General features: G+C 36.3%; 1 protein-coding gene across 2 annotated transcripts in view; it reads right to left on the bottom strand.

Annotated features, from left to right (window-relative positions):
- Nucleotides 1-19,240, bottom strand: part of l(2)gd1 (lethal (2) giant discs 1) — a 64,712-nt gene extending 45,472 nt beyond the window's left edge. For both annotated transcript variants that reach the window (XM_083138864.1, XM_083138873.1), the window contains exon 1: nt 19,023-19,240. In XM_083138864.1, the coding sequence (XP_082994990.1) occupies nt 19,023-19,091 (69 nt within the window). In that variant the 5' untranslated portion in view covers nt 19,092-19,240. The remainder of the gene's footprint in view (nt 1-19,022) is intronic.
- Nucleotides 19,241-22,206: the final 2,966 nt, after the last annotated feature.

The raw sequence follows: 22,206 nt of genomic DNA, 5'->3' as shown, positions 1-22,206 counted from the left end.
TTCCAAATCGAATCGGCGCATGTATCAAGACCTGAGGGGGCGTCACATTCAACTGGCATGGGGTCAGCAGTACACCCGAAGTGCACACACTGTTCTCCGTTTGATCTGATTTATAATCATTGCAATACAGTCACATAACCTGTCAACAGGTGAAGTTTCATTTCATTTTCATCACTCCTAGGTGCTTCATTTTTTTCCTCAATGAGTGTACAATATTGGGGAAATAATCCTAATTGAAAAATTACTTTATTTAAGGCTGTAAAGAAATGCTCAATTAGACTATGAATTGACCCAAATCTCCAATATTCATAATCCCAAAGTTTTATACCATAACAACACAAGCCAACCACCACCTGTCCTTATACGAAAGTGCTGCAGGGAGAGAATTTTCCTTGAGCGCCACATAGTTTGCACGGACGACGCTATACAGCATCTTAGCTTCCTTGTTCGAACAAGCAAAACAAGCCATACACGCTCGAAGCTCAGTAGCTGTTTTCAAATGCCTTCTACTGTATACTAGGGAATGCACTGAAACCCAATGGATGATATTCAGCGAACAACTTCCCACACAATTCATTGCACCATATTTCGGGCAAACAGGTCAGATCCCACATTGAAAACATGCCAGGTAAACATTGTGCATATGATTATCATAATCATGTGAGGAATGTATATTTTTACTCCTTCCAAAACAGTAACCATCAAAAGTGTGTAAAGTAGTTAAAAGTAAAGTAAAGTGCTCCCCTGTGCTTTGCACCATGCCATGAAGCCGTATGGGGGTAATGTGGTCAGCACCATGCCACTGGCTGCCTTTACCCCCAACAATTTCCTCCAGGTACCCCAGGTGGGCACTGGAGCCACTTGAACAGAAGAAAAAAAATTCAGGTTCTTCGATTAATTGTTGAATATCATCCATTGAGGTCTAGTGTACAAAAAAAACCTATTTGAATAATAATGCACAATACTTGCTATAATGTTATGCAATCATTTAGGGTCCTTAAATGCCAAACCATCCAATGGTGGTTGAATGACCATTTTAGAAAATTTTCATCTTTAGTACTTACATTTGTACATGTTTCTGAATATTAAAACCAATGTTCAAAAAAATTATTATCTTTAGTTCTTCTGGGGCAGCCATTTTTTCAACATGCTGCATGGCTTTTTTCGCTCATGTAGCACGTTTCAGAAACCTTAATATCTCAAAAACCATTAAAGCTAGAGACCTGAAACAAAATTTATTTTGTAGCTAATGAAGTATACTTTCTATGATATTCAAGTATGTTTTGCTTAAAATTGCATCGTAAGTATGAAAATTATGGTGGAAAATTGGGTAACAATAGTTAAAAAATTGGATTTTTAAGGCCAATTTTTTTCACTGAAGGGGTTTAGTCTAAGGCTTAATTTTATTTTCATGTGTAGACCTGTCTGCAGGGTGTCTGTAAATAAAATATCAGTGCTTATAAATGTAACCCTTTTTTACAGCATGGGCTCAAACATGGCCGTTCATTGAATTTTGACAGTTTTCGAGGTTAAGCCTCGGCTGGATGTTTCTCTCAACAGCTGAAAACTGCTTCTCCTTCTGTTGACAAAATCTCCTAACATATGCTTCCAATTTCGATGATACTCTGCAAGGCTTTTCTAGAAGGATACACGGAGAGATGTAATGAATAAAAAATCAATTTGGGATTCTAGTTTGGCGTACAAAAAATTGGAAATTCAGTATTAATTGGATCTGAAAGCAGCTTTAAATGGGGCGTTCGAAGAATTTTAAACCATTTTAGCATTTAAGTTCAATATTGTGCATCTTAGTGTCGTGAATTTATATAGATAATTCCAAGCGTTTGCGCAATATCTTCAACAGAAATTACATAATTTTATTAAAAAAGAGACAAGTATTTAGTTCCCACGCCTTCTGCAAGTTCGAGGATTTTCCGCTTATGGCGCTGCTGTCGCTTCTGGGCAAGCAACCCTCTGAATGTGTATTCTCCCATCTGCGGCACCGGTCATGTGCCGCTCGGAGCGGAGGAGGGGGAGGGTTTCACACCGCAATTTGTAAACTTATCTTGCTTTGACATCTGGTTTATGTTTTGTCCGCGCAAAGACCTTGGAAACTCAGGGAAGTGCATTCATTCCTTCAGTGGGTGGCTACTTTCAAAATACAAGACAGACAGTCTTGCAAGTCGAGGAAGTGAATCGCCATCACTTAGTTTACACAAATTACGTCGGTTCGTACAAGTCTGATCCGAAACAAGAAAGCCAGTTATTTCGTTGACTTACTCTGTGATGCTCTCCGATTTTTTTTTTACATATCTAGGTTATATGATTCATAATGGGAATTGAAGAAAATGTAGGATGGAAGAGGGTGGTTCAGATATTCCCATTTTCGCATTTTGACTTTTGTTTTTACCTAATACAATAATTATACTTATACTAAATCTTTTGCGCCGCGGTGAGACCCAAGAACTGACTTATTTTAATTTATTGAGGCTCAAAGTAAATAATAAAATAAAAATTTAAATTAACGTTCATATTATTATTGCTATTATAAAACGTAAAGCGCAAAATTTAATAGGACGACAATGCTCTGTGTGAGTTTGGCGTGGAGTAACAACATTTTAATAAATTTATTTCCAAACCATGAATTTCATCTGAAATTAATGATCTCCCCGATCGCATAGTGGTAACGTCATCACCTTGTAATCGAAGGTTCCCGGGTTAGGGTTCCACTTTAAACTGTAGGTCCAATCCCAATTAGAATATCTATGCATAACATAACATTAATGTAAGATCATGTAAAAATTGACAATTTTGATTGACGTGTCGGCGTTAAATGAACCTAAAAATTAAAAGACAAATTATACAAAAATAAAAGAAAATTTATGTTACTGGTTGGAAAATGAGACAGGAGACACTTACCTGGAATCCCCTTCAATTTGAACAGTGACTTGACATTGGTAACATTAACTAAGAAAGCATTCATTCATGAACTGACATTCGAGCCTATAGGACTTATGACCTTGCGGTGCAACACAGTCAGAAATCTGGTGAAATCTTAATATTTAGTTTCAAGTGGGATCCAGACCACTCCTTCGGAAGCGGCGTGCCTTCACCGGCTATTGAACCCGGGGCCCTCTGATTACAAGGTGTTACCATTAAGCCACCTGGTAGGCCCTCCTTAGTAATGCATATTATTTGAATACAATTGAATTGTGTTCCTTTTCCAGCAGTTTAGCCAGTAAAATTTTAAAATTTCACTTACACTCGAAACTAGGGCGACATTTTTTTTCTCTTCATTTGAGCTGGAATGAGACTTGGGAGAGTCTAGAACTTATAATACAGAAAACTAACTTTTATTTATAACTCTTTTATCTCTCTGTGTGTGTAAAACCATAGTATCTTTTTCACGATTAGGTCTTGTTCCATTTTCCCTCCTGCGTTCTTTGCTCTCTCTCCCTGGCTCTTCAGATATAGAGCTTCCTTCATTTCTTGCCCTTCTCATTCTCTCTCCCTCCACTTGCTCGTTCTTTATTTCGCTTTCTACCTTTTGCTTCGGTTTCTCATTCCCTCTTTCTATAGTTTTCTCTGTATGCCTCTCTTTTTGTTTCTCTTCCTTCCTTTATCTCTTTATCGTTCTGTACTGTTTCTTTTCTTTGTTCCTTTTCTCACTCCATCGTGAGTAGAGTTTATCTTCATTTCTCTCAATCCACCTCTCCCTCTGTTATTATAGTCTGTTTTGGTTGGTTTTCCTCTTCCTTCTCCTCTCTTTCAGTCTGTGTTGCCTCTTTATTTCCACTGGAGGCACATGGCACAGTGGTTCGGATCCCACTTTAAACTGTAGGTCCACTCCCAATTAGCCTTTCTGTGCATAAAGTGGACTTAAAACCACAAATCAACCAATCAATCTTTATTTTCACTTTCATTCTCTATCCTTTGGTTTTTAAGCATCACGCTCCAGCCTCCTTTAGCCTCCCCCGCCCCTAGGGGTGTCGTCCTCCACTGGTACCTATTTATTTGAGAATGGGTGAACCCCAGAGCCGCTTTATGAAGAGAGAAGGCCGCAAAAATCCGACCTCACAAAACACGCCCAGGAACCTAATCTTAGTTTCCATCAGGCCAGTAAGACGCCCAGCCGACTTTACAAAGGGAAAACTTCCCTGTTATTGTCCTTCAATACTTTTTTTTTTCAGAAATCAACTTTAATTTCTATATTTTCATTCCAAAAAGAATAGTTTCGGAGAATTAGAGATTATAAAAAGGAATTCACCTTGGCTTTTCTGTCACTTTGAGCTGAGGACTATTTAGGGGAGAGAGATCCAGAGGGCACTGGCATACGCAGAGGGGTGCTAAAGGAGCTACAGCCCCCCCGAAATTTTTAGAAAATAAAAAATTCAAATGAAGGTAGTAATAAAGTCGAAAAACTCAAAATGGCCCCCAATAACCATTTTTGTGTTTGAATTACTTTTAAAACGAAGGTTTAAATTGGTAATTTGAGCTCATACCAAATGAAAATAAAACACCAACACTGAAATTGATTTACGGCAATGTATTCTATGATTCCACCAAATATTTAATCTCCCTCTGTTCAGTAAAGGTTAGATTCATGACACGGAACCCGCATTCACATTCAGTTGTAGATATTGGTACAATTTCAATTGAATTCACATAATCCTTGACCTTGAGTGAGGTGAAAATGTGTCTTGGCTGACATGATTCCATAAAACACGTTCTTAATCGTCTAAATGCCATGTGTGTGCATTTAATAGGACCATATTAAAAAATAAACCTGTCTTCAAAGCGGCCATTCATATTGTGCAATTAAGATTGAAAACAATGCTTTCAAACGTATGGTTTTCCTCGATCGGGGACCACCTCGACTTATTTTTATAAAACACAACAAAATACTACAGATCTCAACAAGCTCTCGAAGAAGATTAAATGATCAAGCGACTCAACATACGTCAGAAACGCCGCCCAGTTTTAGTGTTCGATACAAGAGTACTTGTGAATCACCAGAAGTCTGAAAAATACTACCAAATACATGGCATTTAAAAGAGACAGCCAGGGGTTCCAATTTTTCAAAAACACTGGGTGGGCTCAAAAATTTGAATTCACAAATCACATAAATTATTGGGTGGGCTCGGGCCCCACAGACCCGTATAAATTGGTGTCACTGTACACAGTCAACGTAAATTGCATAACGAGAATTTTTTGTATGTAGCTATGGTGTAGGTTAATTGAATTCAAATGGAACATCATAAGTACGATACAGTTTACAAGTGGGTTGGAAATAATGATCCCCGGTTGAGATGTATCACTCATAACTAGAAATTTGATGTTTCAAAACAAGATGGGGGGAAAATCCCTCCTATTGTCCCTTCAAATGACACCCTGCATTAAAATTAATAGATATTCGCTACTTTCAAATGACAAAATTCTGATTTTCAGTTTCATCCTCTTCCAAATGAGCACAAAACGAGCTTTATATGTTTCGAAATTATCTGTTTTTAAAATAACCATAAATTCTAAAAAAAAATAATAATAATAAATAAAATGTATGTATATTAAAAAAACAGGAAATCTGTGTGTGCTCTTCTAAAATTGAATTTTCAATGCCCCAACTTTATGTGCGTGTGTGTATAACATATAGATATATACAGTACAGACACACACACACATACATACATATATATATATATTATATATATATGTGGAGGACGAATTTTGTACCTTACAGATGAAAAATGTTCCTGCGCTACTGTTTATGCACCATCCAAGTTCACAAGTTCAGCCCTCCCCCAAGATAAAATATATAGGAAAATATAATTATAATCTCTAATTCTTCGTACGCCAGTGCCAGAGGGTATCAAGTACTGAAATTAAATAATAAAAATATACGTTTTTAGTATTTGTTGTATAATCGAAGGTTATTTATTTCTGCGGAACTTATTGGAAGGCAACGATTAGCTATATTGGGAACATACGGTTGTGAAGGCCAGTGTCAAAGAAGATTTATGCACACTGGAACTAACCAAGAAATTTACTTTTCGTCTACTGGATCCAACCTTCTATTTTGTTATTCAATAAATATTCGATCCTTGATCTATTTGACATTCATTTCCAATTTTAATTTTTTTGCGATATTAACTACACCTAAGCTAGATAAAGAATATGTGTTGTTATATCCCTGTTCTTACACCGTCTTTTTGCCTATTCAAGTAATAATAATACATTATTAATTAATTTACATATTTCATTAATGTCATTAATCTAATGTGAATACTTTAATTTCATCATTTATATTATTATTATTTCTGAGACTTGGTTCGGATTCCCCCCCAGAAATATATTTCTTGATACGTGCCTGCTTTTCACTAATCTTGATTGATTGATTGATTTGTTGTTCTAAGTCCACTTTATGCACAGGAAGTCTAATCGAGACTGGACCTACAGTTGAAAGTGGGATCCGAACCACTGTGCCATTGCCTCCACCGGGTATCGGACAGACTAATCTTGAGTAATAGAGGTCCCGAGTTCGGCGGTTATGTACAGAATGGTATTTGAAAGGAAGGGGAAGTCCTCCATCTGCTTGCTAATATTTGGTTATTGTGGGGAGACTATGTATGTACAATTTATAATATATCGATGCTTCAAGAGTAGTTGCCGGAAATTTTGCAAATACCTCACTCTTTACATGCATCTATCCATTTTGGACACTTATCAATATCTCCAACTGTTAGAGCACAGCCAATTATGATTGTGAACTGATAGCAAAAAGTTTGTTTGTTAAACTTGTTTTAAGACCAATTTATGCACAGAAAGGCAAATCGGGACTGGACGTATAGTTTAAAGTGGTATCCGAGCCACTCAGTGGGGTAGCGCAGATCTTTGCCCCCCCCCCCCCCTGCAAGTAAAATATTGAGGGGCCCCCTTAGTGTAAAAAAAAAAAATATGATGCCAGAGTGGGACGGAGGTACAATAGTTAGCTAGTTATCTGCCCTCCCCCCTTCGTTGTACAAGAAATTAACTTTTACCTCAAATATTATGCTTCCCATTTTTTTGTTATCGACTTATATCACTGTAGAACCTTCTTGAAACTAAATCAGGATGGTTTGAATTTCTGAAAAATAACTGGAAGAAGAATCTGGAAATATTTTATCTACTTCAACGCAGGGACATAGCCAGGAATCACTTTTGGGGGGGGGGGGGGGAAGCTTCCTGCTGCCAAATATTTTGTTCCTGATGCTTTGTATTTTTGCTTGAAATATTTTTTTAATGAAGTTACATATATTACACAGATATTAAAAAATACTGTTTTGGTGGAATTGTAAAAAGATAGTAAACACTCCTCTTTTGGACTTTGAGGTGGATGTGTCTTCAGCCCCTAAGCCATCCCTGGATCCTCCAGGCCAAGATTCAACGTAAGAGTCGCTCATATTAGCCTTCTAATACTGAGTGAGTAATATACTCAAGCAACAAACTTATCCTTCAGTAATGCGGGTTGAACCGGACATCTAGATTGTCGGTAGTAACATATCACAAGGTAAATTTCAGTTAAATTTCAATCTGCTACAAAGAAATAACTGCGGACTCTAGTCTTGAGTGATAGATAATAAAGCTGCGAAGGAACTCTATTCACTGAAAATTTGTCACTCCATGAAATGCAGCTCGGAAGGACTGAACTCCCCCCCCCAAAAACAAAATAAAAGAAGGTTGCCACAGGTTAGTAGACCTCAACATCATTATTCATAATTTTAATGCTGCCATTCTTTTTTCGATAGACCAGTGATCATACTTTCTTAAATACTTTTTCATGAAACAAGAACCTTTTTATTAATAGACCATCAGTGCTCGAATTTGCATAATCATTCTCCTTCACCTACTGCATTATCTTCAAGTTGTTCCATACAATGATCCTTCCTTCTATTCCCAACGCGAACAAGGAAATTTGCAGCGAGGAATTTTCCCTTCGAACACTGCAGATCAAAAAATCGTAACACATTGGAAAATAAGAACTAGTTCGACAGAAATGTCCACAAAATGCCAAATTGTAAGAAAAATGAACTTACAAAATTACACAAAATAATGGTCACATTTAACTCATACGTTGTATACCCTGCGTGGCAGCGGATGGGATAATGGTCTTTACAGCAAAGGGATAATTTACTATTGGTCCCACCTTTAACTGAGGTTTTCGTCCCCTTTGAAGTAAAACGTAACAAGTGTAGACAATGTGGGAAATTCATTTCAGCTCTTATTTCAATATGAAAAGAATTGGGACCCCCTTGAAAATATTAGGTGGGAAGTTACATTTTAAATATCACGTGTAGAAACTAAAAGGTTACGAATTAACAATTTTGATGTTTATTGTAAAATAAGGATAGACTGGTTGAGCAACTGAATATTTCTACTGGATTCATAACTGTAGACAATTGACACGCTACACTACGTTTACGACAAACTGCGTAGGTACAAAGGTATGAGATGAGGGATATTTTCCTATCGATGGACATCTGCGAGCAAGTAAGTTAATTCTGCATTTCGGAGGGGGGCCCACATGACAAGTTACTGGGGTCCCTCTGGCTGAGATAATACATCACTGCTTGTTACCGCAGACTTCGTATATGATGTTACTGGGAACCAGATTTCTGTTTCGTAAATCGATTTTTTTATAAGCAACACTATGTGTAATTTCTGCGATTATATAAAAAAAAATCAAGAGCGCATTGTGGGGCTCCTACACCTCGCCCCCTTCCCCCGCATTGCGGGGATTGCGGTGATTGCGGGGGTGGCTGCTACTCCACTGGAGCCACTACGCCTCCACCGAGTATTGAATCCGGGGTCCCTTGATTACAAGGCGACGACGCCACCACTACGCCATCGGAGAGGCCCTGATAACACAAAGTGTGTAGCTTCTTGTACGAGAACAGTAACAACAGAATCCTGATTCCAAAGCGGAGAATTTATATTTTAGGTATTTTACTACATAATCTATGTTAGTTGGCCATTTTACTGTAACGAAATGAATGTAACGACGGAAACAAAAAGAAACATGCAGCTTCACAGTGCATAGGCTGGTGATCTCAAAGGACGATGTGTACAAAAAAAAAAGGAAAGGAAAACAGTTATTCTTCAGGGTTCCGTCACATCTGTCAATAGTGAACGTCACTTCCGGCGCTGTTGCCATAGCAACGGTATACCTGGCAATATACAAAGCGCTTTCCGTACTTTCCCCATGCAGTTAGTATTGGAAACGGACCGCAAGGGATACCTTTTGTTCTTACTGACAGGGTTCTTCAACGAAAATTGTAATATGTACCTTACACCATTGTAAGGATTAGATCCAGAAGAATACATACATAAAATACAGGTTGCTTACAGGTGACAAGTTAAAGAAGAAATGGACGAACAAAAGCAGGCACTTTTATGAAAGTGACCGGCAACTTACGATTTCTTCGGTTTCGCTACAGAGGCTTGTTGACGGGTAAATGAATGTTTTTTTGTCTGTGGTCAGATAAGTCTTATTGCTATGCGTATGATTACAATCATTGTGCACATTAGGCATATTTCGTGCCTTTGCACTAATGGGTATTCAAAAACTACAATGCATTTTCTCGATCGGAAGAATATAGTAGTACATAGTCATAGACGTCGAAAGAAATTCTTGTAGGGGTAGTCAAGCCATTGACATAATTTAATAGTAGGAGTAGTAATATTGGAAGTGTCTAAAGTGATTTCAGTCAATAGCCGGAACAGCAACCACAAATGAATTGGGACTAGTACCATAGAATAGTTATGCTAGTACTGCTACTACTAGTATCAACAACAATAATAAATGCATATGAAGATAACAATCTTATATTATTATTATTATCATTTATTTGTTGATTTTGTGTTTTAAGTGAAGTTTATGCACAGTAAGGCTAATCGGGACTGGACCTACAGTTTAAATTGTAATCCGAACCACTATGTGCCTCCACCGTATTATAATTATTATTATTGCATCCAAAGTAAATGTCTAAACTGAAGGTGTATCACGTCTGTTATTTCAGGAAATTAGGTTCGCATTTACATATTAAACGAATGGCACTTTCCAAAATATATTATGTTCTTGAACTTCCAGAAATTCTGTATAATCGTAACTCGTAAATAAGCGATTTCTAGCCGAAAACATTTTACTCCCATTTATAGATTATGAGGAATTGAGATAAATAAAATCACGTTGAAACAATTACGTTATTTTATCACAGGAACACAACACAACTGATAATGGCAAACTGATAGCAATACGAAAGAAATCGCTCCCCTAGAAGCTTATCTTCCCGCTTCTTGGAAATTCACCCCTTTTCCGAGTTATGCATATCGCTGTGTGCATTAAGGACTATTGAACGAAAGATTGAACATGTGATAAATGCAATGGCGTAAATAACATCCCCGTAACCCCCGCGGTGCGGGGGGGGGGGGGGGCACACGAGCTTCGGGGCGCAGTAAGAATGATAAACTGAGAAAGACGTTCACAAAAGGTTTACTTTCGGCGTTAAAATATATTTTCGACCGAACATATTATATTTTATGCCCGTAACTGCAAACAGAAAATGTTAATCACAAGTAGAAAGTGGATTACCAGATTAGAAAAACAAAATTTCATTAGCTGAATGGTTTACGTAGCCGAAAGGTAGACGACAGGCAAGAGAACACGTTGGCAACGCTAATTTTCACCCTACTTACAATTTTTACCAAACGGAAAAGAGAAAATCTTCCTCCACGAAATGATTTTCCAAGCTAAAATTCATCAAAAATTACTTGAGAAGCACAATGTCAGGAGTGAGAGCGATCGAGCTCGAAAACTAGCAAACAAGAATTTGCTTCCATGAAAAAATGCAGAAGACTGCTAATGATCATTTGACAATATCGTAATTTTTGTAATAACAGTCTGTTTTCATATATAATTATAATATATATTTTTTTACAGTTTCTTTGTTGTCTTAACCTTTCGTATTAGTTTTTACATTGATTCAAATTACATGTATGCATTTTCATGTTTTTATATACCTAATATAAATGTGGGCGTGAATTAATATTTTAGAAAAGAAATATATTTGTACATTTTTAGACTAGTATGGGCACACAACTGAAAGTTGCGTGGGGGGGGGGGGGCAGAGCATGTTAGTTACGCTACTGGATTCATTCCTGGCGCCTGGAGCCTACTGACCGACCTGAAGGTGTTTTCAGCTTGGCAGCCCATTATTAATTACAACAAATTGTTTTCATTCTAATATTTTTGCATAAACGAACATGATATAGTGATAAGTTGGAATAATAACAAGATAATGATGGACAGAGGAAACGGCACATGTTGTGTTCAACCCTTTTGTCCTCGTAATAGAGTCGTAACAAAGGAATAGAGGCTACATTGGTTATGTAAAATATTTAATCTGGTTCACGTAAATATAAAGAAAGCTGTGGCAGCGATTGGGTTCCAAAACGGGGGGGGGGGGGGGGAGGTATCAAAACTGGGAGGCAAAGACAGTATATTTCCCTTTGTAGATAAGATTTAACATAGTGCGGGCGAAAAAGTGGGGGGAATTGCCCTCTCGCCCCCCGTAATTGCCGCCACTGAAAGAAAGATAATAAACATCTCTTCGCACATACAAAGCTATTGCAATTTTTTCGAAGAAGTGCTAGTCACAACACGTGCGACATCTAAGTACCGCTTTCCTTAACATCATATTATTTCCTTCATGCTTGCTTGCACCCTTCCTTCGACGACACCTTCTTGACTTGTGCATCTGAAACTACGAAAGTGGTTCTCCTTACATGCTAACTCTCCGTCCCTCATTGTTTTCGGCTCATCTTTCCAAAACCTCAGCAACGCTCCATAGACAACGCCATGTTACCGACCTTAGCAACGACCGTAGCAACCGGTTGTTTATTGCCAATATGGCCGCACCCATGGGCGGGCACAGCAGACGACTTGACCAGCGTATTCTATTCTCGCCCTCCCTGCCAGATCGTAAAAGCAGCGAGGTCGGGTTGCTGAAACTGGGTAACGATGGTAAGAATATGGGAGGTTTGTGACTGGGAAAAAGGAGAATTTCTTGAAAGCGACGTCAGCGCCTCCCTCGTGTTCCCTTGGTACTGTTGTTAGAACGGAGCTAACGACACCCTCGAAATTTGGATTTCTTTCAACATCCAGCCGAGGCTTAAATATCTCAAATGGGTCCTCTTGAAAAATTCTGAAATTTAGCATAAAGGAATCCCTGCATGAACCTAACTCTCAGTAAAAATTTCAACTTTTAGATTTAACTCGATTTGGTCAATATGAGGTAACGTAGGTCACTTAATTTCTGACATTGCCAAGTAAGGTTAAACTACATCCCATACTTAGAATAATGAAGTCTTTTCTTTTTCTTTTTTAAATTTGGGTTAAATAAAGCCTCAGAAAATATAGTAACATAAGGTTTTAATACTTGACTTACCAGAAATTAAAATTACAAGGTATGACAATTGAAAATCTGCGAAGTCTCATTGAAAAAGGTTTGATTTATTAGGTATCCACAACCAGTTTGTATTGTCAGCTCCAAAACTGAGCTTCCTCCACATTTTTTAAATGTAGCAGTGCATGCAGCTTAAGATAGGCAATGGCATGCCCGGGAATTTCAAAAGGGAGGGGAGGGAGGTTACATATACTTTTTTAGCATACAGCCCTGTTTTCGCTACATTATCCTGCCTTTGACGTAATTGTATATATGAAATGCTAGGCCAAAGGTATAGGGTTATGACCCCCACCAACCCCTACTTGGGCACTCCACTGAAAGTAGGCTATTTATCTTGGAGGGTCAAAGCTGGTAGAATATATTATTTTTTGTTTCCTTTATTTTCCGGTTTCTTTTTCCCCCTTCAAGAAAATACATTTGTTGAAGTAGATGTGATTCAGAAGATTCAGACGTGTTCTGATAGGATGTGAGGCAAGACTGGAATTGATCTGTGCAATTACAATCTCTGATGTCATTCTTCCTTTGCCTAATGTGCCGACTTGTGAATTTTCGTTATCTGTGACTGGAAATGAAGTGTTCTGTAGGATGTTTAACTGGAGAGGACTGTCATAAATACACTTTTGGTAAGGTTACCAAACTTAGTGAAATACTTCTTAGGTCAAGACTTCAGATGGGTTGCTTAGAGACAATATGCAAATAGGCTACCATTGAAAAAAGTTTTTATATGCTAAAGTATGTTGTGATCTCCAGAAGTACCATTTAAAGAAAAAGTTAAGTAAGGGAAATTTTAAAATCAATTTGCATCATATGGTAAGGCAAAAAAGTGTCAAGTAAGCCTTATACCAGTTAAATCACCTGACACGTTGGAGTGAAAGTGACTAACTTAAATTCAAGAATGGAAATGATGTCTTTGTGCAAACCCAAGAAAAACTAAAGGAAATGGATGAAGTCTGTTCTGTTTTTGATGTATCGAAAAACTAATCACATCATACAAGGAGTGAAAAGGAAGCTGGAAAGTTGCTTTTCACAAAGTATTAGAACTGAAGAAAAGAAAGGCAAGTGTGACAATCCCTTGCATGGCCAGTACAATCATATAATGGAAATTATAAGAAGAAAAATGTAAATGAGTGAAAACTAATGTTGAAAAGGTCAGAATCATCAGTTTGATTGCTACCACTTGGTCAAGAAAACATATATGCGATGAACTGAAGGTTTCTGATAATTTACTTAGGAACTTAGTGAAAGAAAAAAGAATTCTGCCTGATTTGACAAAGAGAATGAATAGGAAACTTGAGCTGGCAACACCAACTGGTCATGGGTACCTAATAAATCAAACCTTTTGCAATGAGACTTCGCAGATTTTCAATTGTCATACCTTGTAATTTCAATTTCTGGTAAGTCAAGTGTTAAAACCTTATGTTACTATACTTTCTGAGGCTTTATTTAACCCAAATTTAAAAAAGAAAAGACTTCATTATTCTAAGTATAGGATGTAGTTTAACCTTACTTTGCAACGTCAGATATTAGGTGACCTATGTTACCTCATATTCACCAAAACGAGTTGAATCTAAAAGTTGAGATTTTTACTGTAGTTAGGTTCATGTAGGGATTCATTTATGCTAAATTTCAGAATTTTTCAAGAGGACCCATCTGAGATATTTAACCCCGAAAACTGTCAAAATTCAATGAACGGCCATGTTTGAGCCCATGCTGTAAAAAAGGGTTACATTTCTAAGCACTGATATTTTATTTACAGACACGCTGCAGACAGGTCTACATATGAAAATAAAATTAAGCCTTAGACTTAACCCCTTCATTGAAAAAATCCTGGCGTAAAAATCCAATTATTGTTATCCAAATTTCCACCATAATTTTCATACTTATGATGCAATTTTAAGCAAAACATACTTGAATATCATAGAAAGTATATTTCATTCGCTACAAAATGAATTTTGTTTCAGGTCTCTAGCTTTAATGGTTTTTGAGATATTAAGGTTTCTGAAAAGTGCTACATGAGCAAAAAAAGCCATGTGCCATGTTGGAAAAATGACCGCCCCAGGAAAACTAAATACAATACATTTTATTGAACGTTGGTTTTGATATCTAGAAACATGTACAATCGTATGCACTAAAAATTAAATTTTTCTAAAATGGTCATGCAACCAATTATTTTAAATTGGTTGATTTGGCATGGACCCTTTATTGACTCCAAGCATAGATATTTTAATTCTTCACACCACATTCTCAGTGTTTGATTTTGAAATAAATTGATAAAACAGTACATGACATTAATTTCTTTTGAATTCTAATGATTGATTGATTGAGTTTGTCTTTTAAGTCTACTTTATTAGTAAGACTAATCGGGTGTGGACCTATGTGCCTCCACCGGGTATTGAATTCTAATGAATGCTACTGAAGTCAGATATATCTTAATGAATAAGTTAAATCTATCTAAAGAAATAACTCAATTTTAAAGTAACTAGTAGTTAGAATACATGATCGTATCAGAATTTTTTCAAGCATTGAGGGTCAAGGCTTTGTTTAAACTAATTTTTAACCATTTTCACGTGAATATGGAAGCACAAGATGTCAATTTATGAATAAAACAGTATGGTTTTCAGTTGCAGGGTTGCTACGGAACTTACATTTCCTTACACACCATTCACCCATAGCTCCAAAAACCATTCACGCATAGCCCCAAAAAACATTCACGATAAGATTAGGTTAGGTTTGGCAAACATAGTTAAAATTTGGGGTCGTAGTAATATCAGGAATGTATATTTCGTTATTTACGTATTGGAAACACAAAATCTTCTGGTACATAATGAGCAATTGTACATTGTCGGTTGCGATCATGGACCCCACGTTTTTCAAAATTCCACACGTGACTGCCAAATAATAAGTGCAGATTCGCGATTAGGAGCCCTAAATTATTGAGTATACGAAATTTGAAGGAAATTGGAGAATTATCCGGGATTGTAAAATCGCTTCATATAATCCGTTAATTATTATGAATATTCACTTTCACAACTTTTTTTTTTTTTTATATAGCAAATTTAATTCTACACACACAAGAACATGTGAAAATTCGAAGAGTAAAATGTAAAATTACAATCGGCATCAAATGTATTGGGTGCTACTTGCATCTAGCCTTCAGGCTAAGGTAACAGAGGTAGGTTACATTATTTCACCATAACACATCTTCACAATAGAAAAAGTTCCTAAACCATACAATTTTTCATTTTCTGGCGGATTTATAATGTCATAGAAAATGCTGCTTTTTTGCTTACATTTATAAGTACACAGCATCTGGAGAATTTTTTGTTGCGTATAGGAATTCTATAGGAAATGCCAACAAGACTAAGATCTCTAAAATAATAGACTATAACCTCATCTTCACTAACCTTTCCGATAATTATGATCATATTGTCAATGTACTTTAGTTATCATTCACATATCTGGACTGCAGGTTTTACTTTGATCTTTCTAATATCTAGTATTATGAAAGTGAAAATTTATTACAGATATTCGAAGGAATCATAATTTTGCACAAGACTGAGAATTATAACAACAAAAGAAACAAGTTTCTAAACTGAATCGTTTTTGGGAGTGGAATCCCAAGTACCGAATCCAGAAGTGGAAGAGAACGGCTTGTTCATTTTGGAACTTTTTCTCTTGCAGAACCCAAAATGCACGTAAATTCCAGACGATCTGCAAAATTCCCTAACATTTCCCTGACAAGCCAAATTCACTGACATTTCTCTGTTTTCCTCTGTGTTAAACACAGAGACACTACACACTTAAAAACATGTTCACTATATTTGATATTTTTGTTGTGTGGAAGTATTCCTAAGTAGCAAATTCAACATGCTTTACAATGCATTTATTTTGGTTGTTTTATACTATTTTTGCCATTGCATTTTCAGTTGTATAGATAAGAAATTTTTCATTACTGATAATACAGGGTGAGTCAAAAGTCAGGTTACATAGGGATTTATAGTATATCTTCAATGTGTGTACCTTAACATCATTGCATTTGTGCATGCGACGTGTCCAGTTCTCCAGAACCTTTTGCAGAACGTCCGGCATAATCATGTCTGCTCATTGCAAAATGCGGTAAGACTGCAGAATATGTGCTGCTTAGGAGGAAGGCAGTTCATAATTTTTTGGTAACGTTTTGTAGTTAGTAATCGGGAAAAGTAAGTTTTAAGGTGCGGAAACAGAAAAACGTGTCCAGTTTGGGCAGTATTGAAATCGTAGCAACGAAGGAAAAGGCATATTCCTGCGTAAATCTAGCGAAAGCAAAAAATGCCTATGTTGTTAGGTAGCTAGGTTTAGTTCACTTAGCCTAAATAATAATTAGTCATTGTATTTATGCTAATGAAACCTAACCTAACAGACCTAACCTAACCTTGTAGGCATTCCTTGAAGAAATAATGAAAGAAACTGTGCGTAAACAATATGGACACGAACGAATGGAGAAATGCATTGCTTTTAGTAGCAGGAAAAACATTTTTATTGTATTTATGCTATTGGAACCCAACCTAACAGGCCTAACCTAACCTTGTAAGCATTCCTCGTGTGAAATAATGAAAGAAACTGTGCGTCTGTGGGTGGAATCCGGAGCGACAAATCAACTCGAATGCCGCGAAACGAAGGGTCTCACTTATCGCACAACACTCGAGCGTGTAAACAATAGGGACGCGAACAAATGGGGAAATGCATTGCTTTTAGCAGCTGGAAAAACATTTTTTATGCGCAATAATATAATAGTAATCGTAAAAGGAACACCGGAAAATGGAAGTAGAAGGTACATACTTTCAGGGGATATAAATTTTGTTCGTCTATTTAGAGGAAAAAAGCAGCCCATGTTCTGCAGTGAGACCCACAACGCGTTCCTTCAGATGGTAGACAAGAACAACTTCCTATGTAACCTGACTTTTAACTCACCCTGTAGTACTACTTCCACATAGCAATATGCTGAACACAAACAAAGACGTTAGATGTACAATTATGTTACTGAAAATAGCAGAAAACATTAGGTACTGGTAAAAGTATACGGTAACAGTGTTGTATGGGCACAACATATTTCTTCATTTTTACAGAAGAAACTACTTACGGAAATGAGATTCTGTAGCCTGTTGAAAGTTCATGGAGGTGTTTTCTTTCGTCGTAGAATCTATGTGACCGGGAATTCATGTGTTTCTCAACAACAATATGGTACTTGTTTACTATCCTTCGGACACATTTATTTATTTTTACAGAAGAAACTACTTACCGTAATAAGTTCCTGTAGCATTGTCGAACATTGGGAAGGTGTTTTGTGTGATGTGGGAATGTTTCATAGCTGAAATTCATGTTGTTCGTTGAAAATTAATTCTCCGATGGAGAATAGCTAGCCCCACGAACCATTGGCAAGTGGATAGGTTAGTTCTGTTAGGTTAGGAAACATAGTTAAAATTTGGTGTTGTGTTAGTATCAGGATCTAGAAATTGGAAATAATTGCGAACCATTGGCGCGTGGTTAGGTTAGTTCTGTTAGGTTAGGAAACATAGTTCAAATTTCGGTAAGAGTCTAGTTTACGTCCTTTTCCTAAGGAATACGTGTCATATATCGTTGGAAAGGTTATTTTATAAGGAATTCAACCAAGTAAATCCCAAGGCGAGGAAAAGTTTCCTGGAGGAGAAAATCGAGAAAAACCGATTTTGTCCGGATATGCGTGATTGAACGTACTGAGGACATTTTTCGATGATGAAGCACATATTTAGGGGTGAAATGAGTGCTAATGGAACCTAACCTAACAGGCCTAGCCTAACCTCGTAGGCATACCTCGTTCCCGTATATGGTTAGTGCCAGAAAGTGTGAAAAGAAAAACTTACTTACTCTACGGATGCCGGAGCGCCGGCTGTCTGCTACCACGGTTTTGTGAACGGGCAAGAAGGAGTGCGCAAGAAAGACGTAAACGGGTAAGAAGGAGTGGGCAAGAAGGACGTAAACTAGACTGTAGCCCAAATTTCATCAAAACAACGTTGATACACCTTCAGGAATGTTCCGCGAAGCAGATACGTAAGTACGAATGTCAAAAATTGATGAAACGAAAAAATTAGAGGTGTCCGAAGAATAATAAATTTTTACCGTGTACATTTCATGACGTATCTCCCTGTCAGTGTTTCCAACCACGCCGCTGTTTTCGTTGGGAACGACTCGAGTCATACCATTTGCAGAAATCCGATTCCCGGCTTTGACAGTTTTACCCAATATTAAAAAAGGGTATGTAATACAACATTGTATTTTAAGGATTTACTGCATCCCAGTGACTCTTGACTATATTTTCATCTAGCTTTATTCTACTGACATTCCCATGCGAATGTACCTATGATAACTACTAAAATTGTTGAGAGCTCGTCTCCATTATCTCAAGTGTTGCGTTTACGTGGTATAACGAAAAATATATGGGTGTTGATACAATTAATTTAATTTTCTTGAAATATTATTATGACACATTAAATGTAGCAATTTGAAATCTACCTGTGGAATTCCTCCTGGAGCTCTGGGACTCGAACGTTGTTTCTCCTCCTTCTTCTTCCACGGAAACATGATTAATTATGCTTCGACTAGCAATTATGTTAGAAATTCAGTATATGCGTTATTTCAAATCCACATGTTTATCCTACAGAATGACTCATTCGTAACTCGCCGTATTGCAACGCAAAATTGCATACAAGTCACTTCAACGTATTTATACAACAGACCCAACAGACGTTCTAGACAGACAGTTAGTCTAAAATTTATACAACATTACTCTAAACATGAGGTTCCCTGTGTATAGATAATAAATATGTCAAAGCACACATTCGACTACTTCTTTTATTTCTACACCTACTTCAAGGTTACTTTCATCGCTGGCCAGATTAACGACATAAAATAAGAAGGCTGTACGGGATCCCTAAAAGTCCGGACGGGGATCCGGACTTCGGGAAGTTCGAAATGATAGTGTTTAAAAGTGGGAGACTAGTGTGTAGAATTTGAGATTTTCATAGCGCCAGGAACCCCGTTCTAAAATTTTGCCGACTTAGGGAAACTCTATTGCCCTGAACGTCTGGCTTCCACTGGCGGCGATTAGGGGCATTTGCCCCCACACAATGCTAAACTTTATCTACAAGGGGGAGTATACTGTCTTTGCCCTCCCCCAGTTTTGGAACCCAAAACTGCCACTGCTGGCTTTTGATAATTTCCTGTCCGATACGGTTCCGACCATTTTTTTTTTAGAGAAACACGCTTAATTGATTGATTCGCTTTTTGTGCCACTTGCGAAGATGGGGATGAGTGATATGATGAATGGACACTCACAAACATCCCAGGAACCAGGACCCCTGGCGGCGTCGTAGAGCGATGTGCCTGTAATATATTTGAACAGTTTGATTGATGCAAATAAAAAGTATGTAAATATACATTTCTCTGTTTCTGATACCCTATACCTATATGAACCTACTATGGAAATGTTTGTGTGGTAATGAAACTAAAATAATTTCACTAATTTTTCTTCCAGTGAAAATAAAACATTCAGGATGTTCTCTATAATTGTATCTTAAAATTTCTTTTATAGTCTTTGCAGCTGCATTTTGGCAATTTCTTTAAATGATGGTTTGCAAAATATTAGCTGCCATATTTATTTACAGATTAATGATAATGAAACTATTTACGGTCTAACATGATCAGTATTTTGTATATTTTTGCACAAAATATTTGCAGTTTTTACAATCCAAAATTATTGAATTTTAAATCGAGAGAGAGAGAGAGAGAGAGTGAGTGAGTGTGTGTGTCTATATATATATATATATATATATATATATATATATATATATATATATATATATATATATATATATATATATATATATATATATTGTTTTCTTTCTTTTCCAGGGCCTAATAAACACAATTAAATGATTTTGAGATTAATGTACTTCTCACTCTGTTCATTGTCAAGGATTTTTTTAAAAATAAGAACTATTTACGGTCTAACATGATCAGTATTTTGTATATTTTTGCACAAAATATTTGCAGTTTTTACAAACAAAAATTATTGAATTTTAAATCAAGAGATTCATTCATTCATTCATACTTTATTGGTTTTAGCTGTTATACCAGCTCTACACCAAGTGTCCTAAAAATATGTCATGCATGACACTGTTACACAAATCACAAATTTTGAATATATACAGTTTTCTTATACATAATTCATCTACATCATTATCATACAAATTTAAAATTGATAATAAATACAATTGTTATATCTGGTGAATATATCAAGTTACACATTTTGAATATTTACAATTTTCATATGTCTATATTAATATCATGAAAAAATCTACAAATGATAAATACAATTGTTACATCTGGTGACGATATTAAACAGGATAAAGAAGTTGGAAGAGGTATTCCTTTCTTTATTAGATTCTTGAATAACATCTCCCTTTGAGTGGTATAAAGTGGACATTGAAATATAACATGATGAGCATCTTCCTGATCTAGATTGCACTTGCACATAGGTGAATTTACTAAATTAATTTTATATAAATGGTGATTTAAACGTATGTGACCTGATCTCAATCTTAGTATTAAAACTAAAAACTTTCTGGGTATATTAAATGTATAAAACCACGGAGTCTTATTGTTTAAATTTAGTACATTTTTATATGAATGACCCATATATGTAAATTTTTGTTTGACCCATATCTCCCAATCTTGTTGAATTTTGTTTTTAACTCTTGGTAACATATCTGTATATGATAATAATATATTCGTTCTGTGATCCATAATTCTTGCTTCTTTAGCATTTTTATCTGCCAGTTCATTATAATGAAACCCTGAATGTGCTGGTATATATGCAAAATGAATTGTCCTTCCCTCTGTAGTTAACTTACCATACAATCTTATTATGTAAAGTACCAATGCTGATGCCTTATATAACTTTTTATATGAAGATTGCACACTGTACAAAACACTTTTAGCATCTGTTAATATTAATATCCTTTTATCTGGAATATTATTAATGTACATCAATGCACGATATATTCCATATGCTTCTGCCGAGAAAATAGAACACTCTCCAGGTAGTCTAAACTTTTTAATATTTCCATTTGAAGAGTCAATAAAAGCACATCCTACTTCTTCTTTATTTTTTGATGCATCTGTGTATATGAATCTATAATTCTCCCAATTTTGTAAATATAATTGAATATTTGCATAACTTGTTAATGAAACATTCCTTACCGGTATTTGATCATATGAAATTTCATAAATTGGATGTTTGCTATGCGTTATTATTGTAGAAAATAAATCTTGAAATTCTATTTTACATTGTAGGAAAGTTGAATATTGTCCCTTTATTTTGTTCTCTTGATATAAAATCCATTGGTCTTGCATAAGTTTATTTACTGGATGTTCTTGTGTTTCCCAGCACTTGAAAACGAATTTATTTGTAATCCATTTGCATCTATACTTAAAAGGTTTTTCTATGGATTCTAAATAAACTCCTACATTGGGAGCTGAATTCATGAGACCCAATGATCTCCTCAAGACTTTTCTTTCTAAACTATCTATCTTAGATAGAATTCTTTCTGTAGCATTTCCATATATGCTGCATCCGTATTCTAGCTTAGGCCTAAAAAAGTTTTTGTAAAATAAAAGCATTATTCGTGGGTGAGCA

Source organism: Lepisma saccharinum, chromosome 1, assembly GCF_977018435.1.
Source record: "Lepisma saccharinum chromosome 1, izLepSacc3.1, whole genome shotgun sequence".
NCBI lineage: Eukaryota > Metazoa > Arthropoda > Insecta > Zygentoma > Lepismatidae > Lepisma > Lepisma saccharinum.
This window is presented reverse-complemented; position numbering and strand designations above follow the sequence as displayed.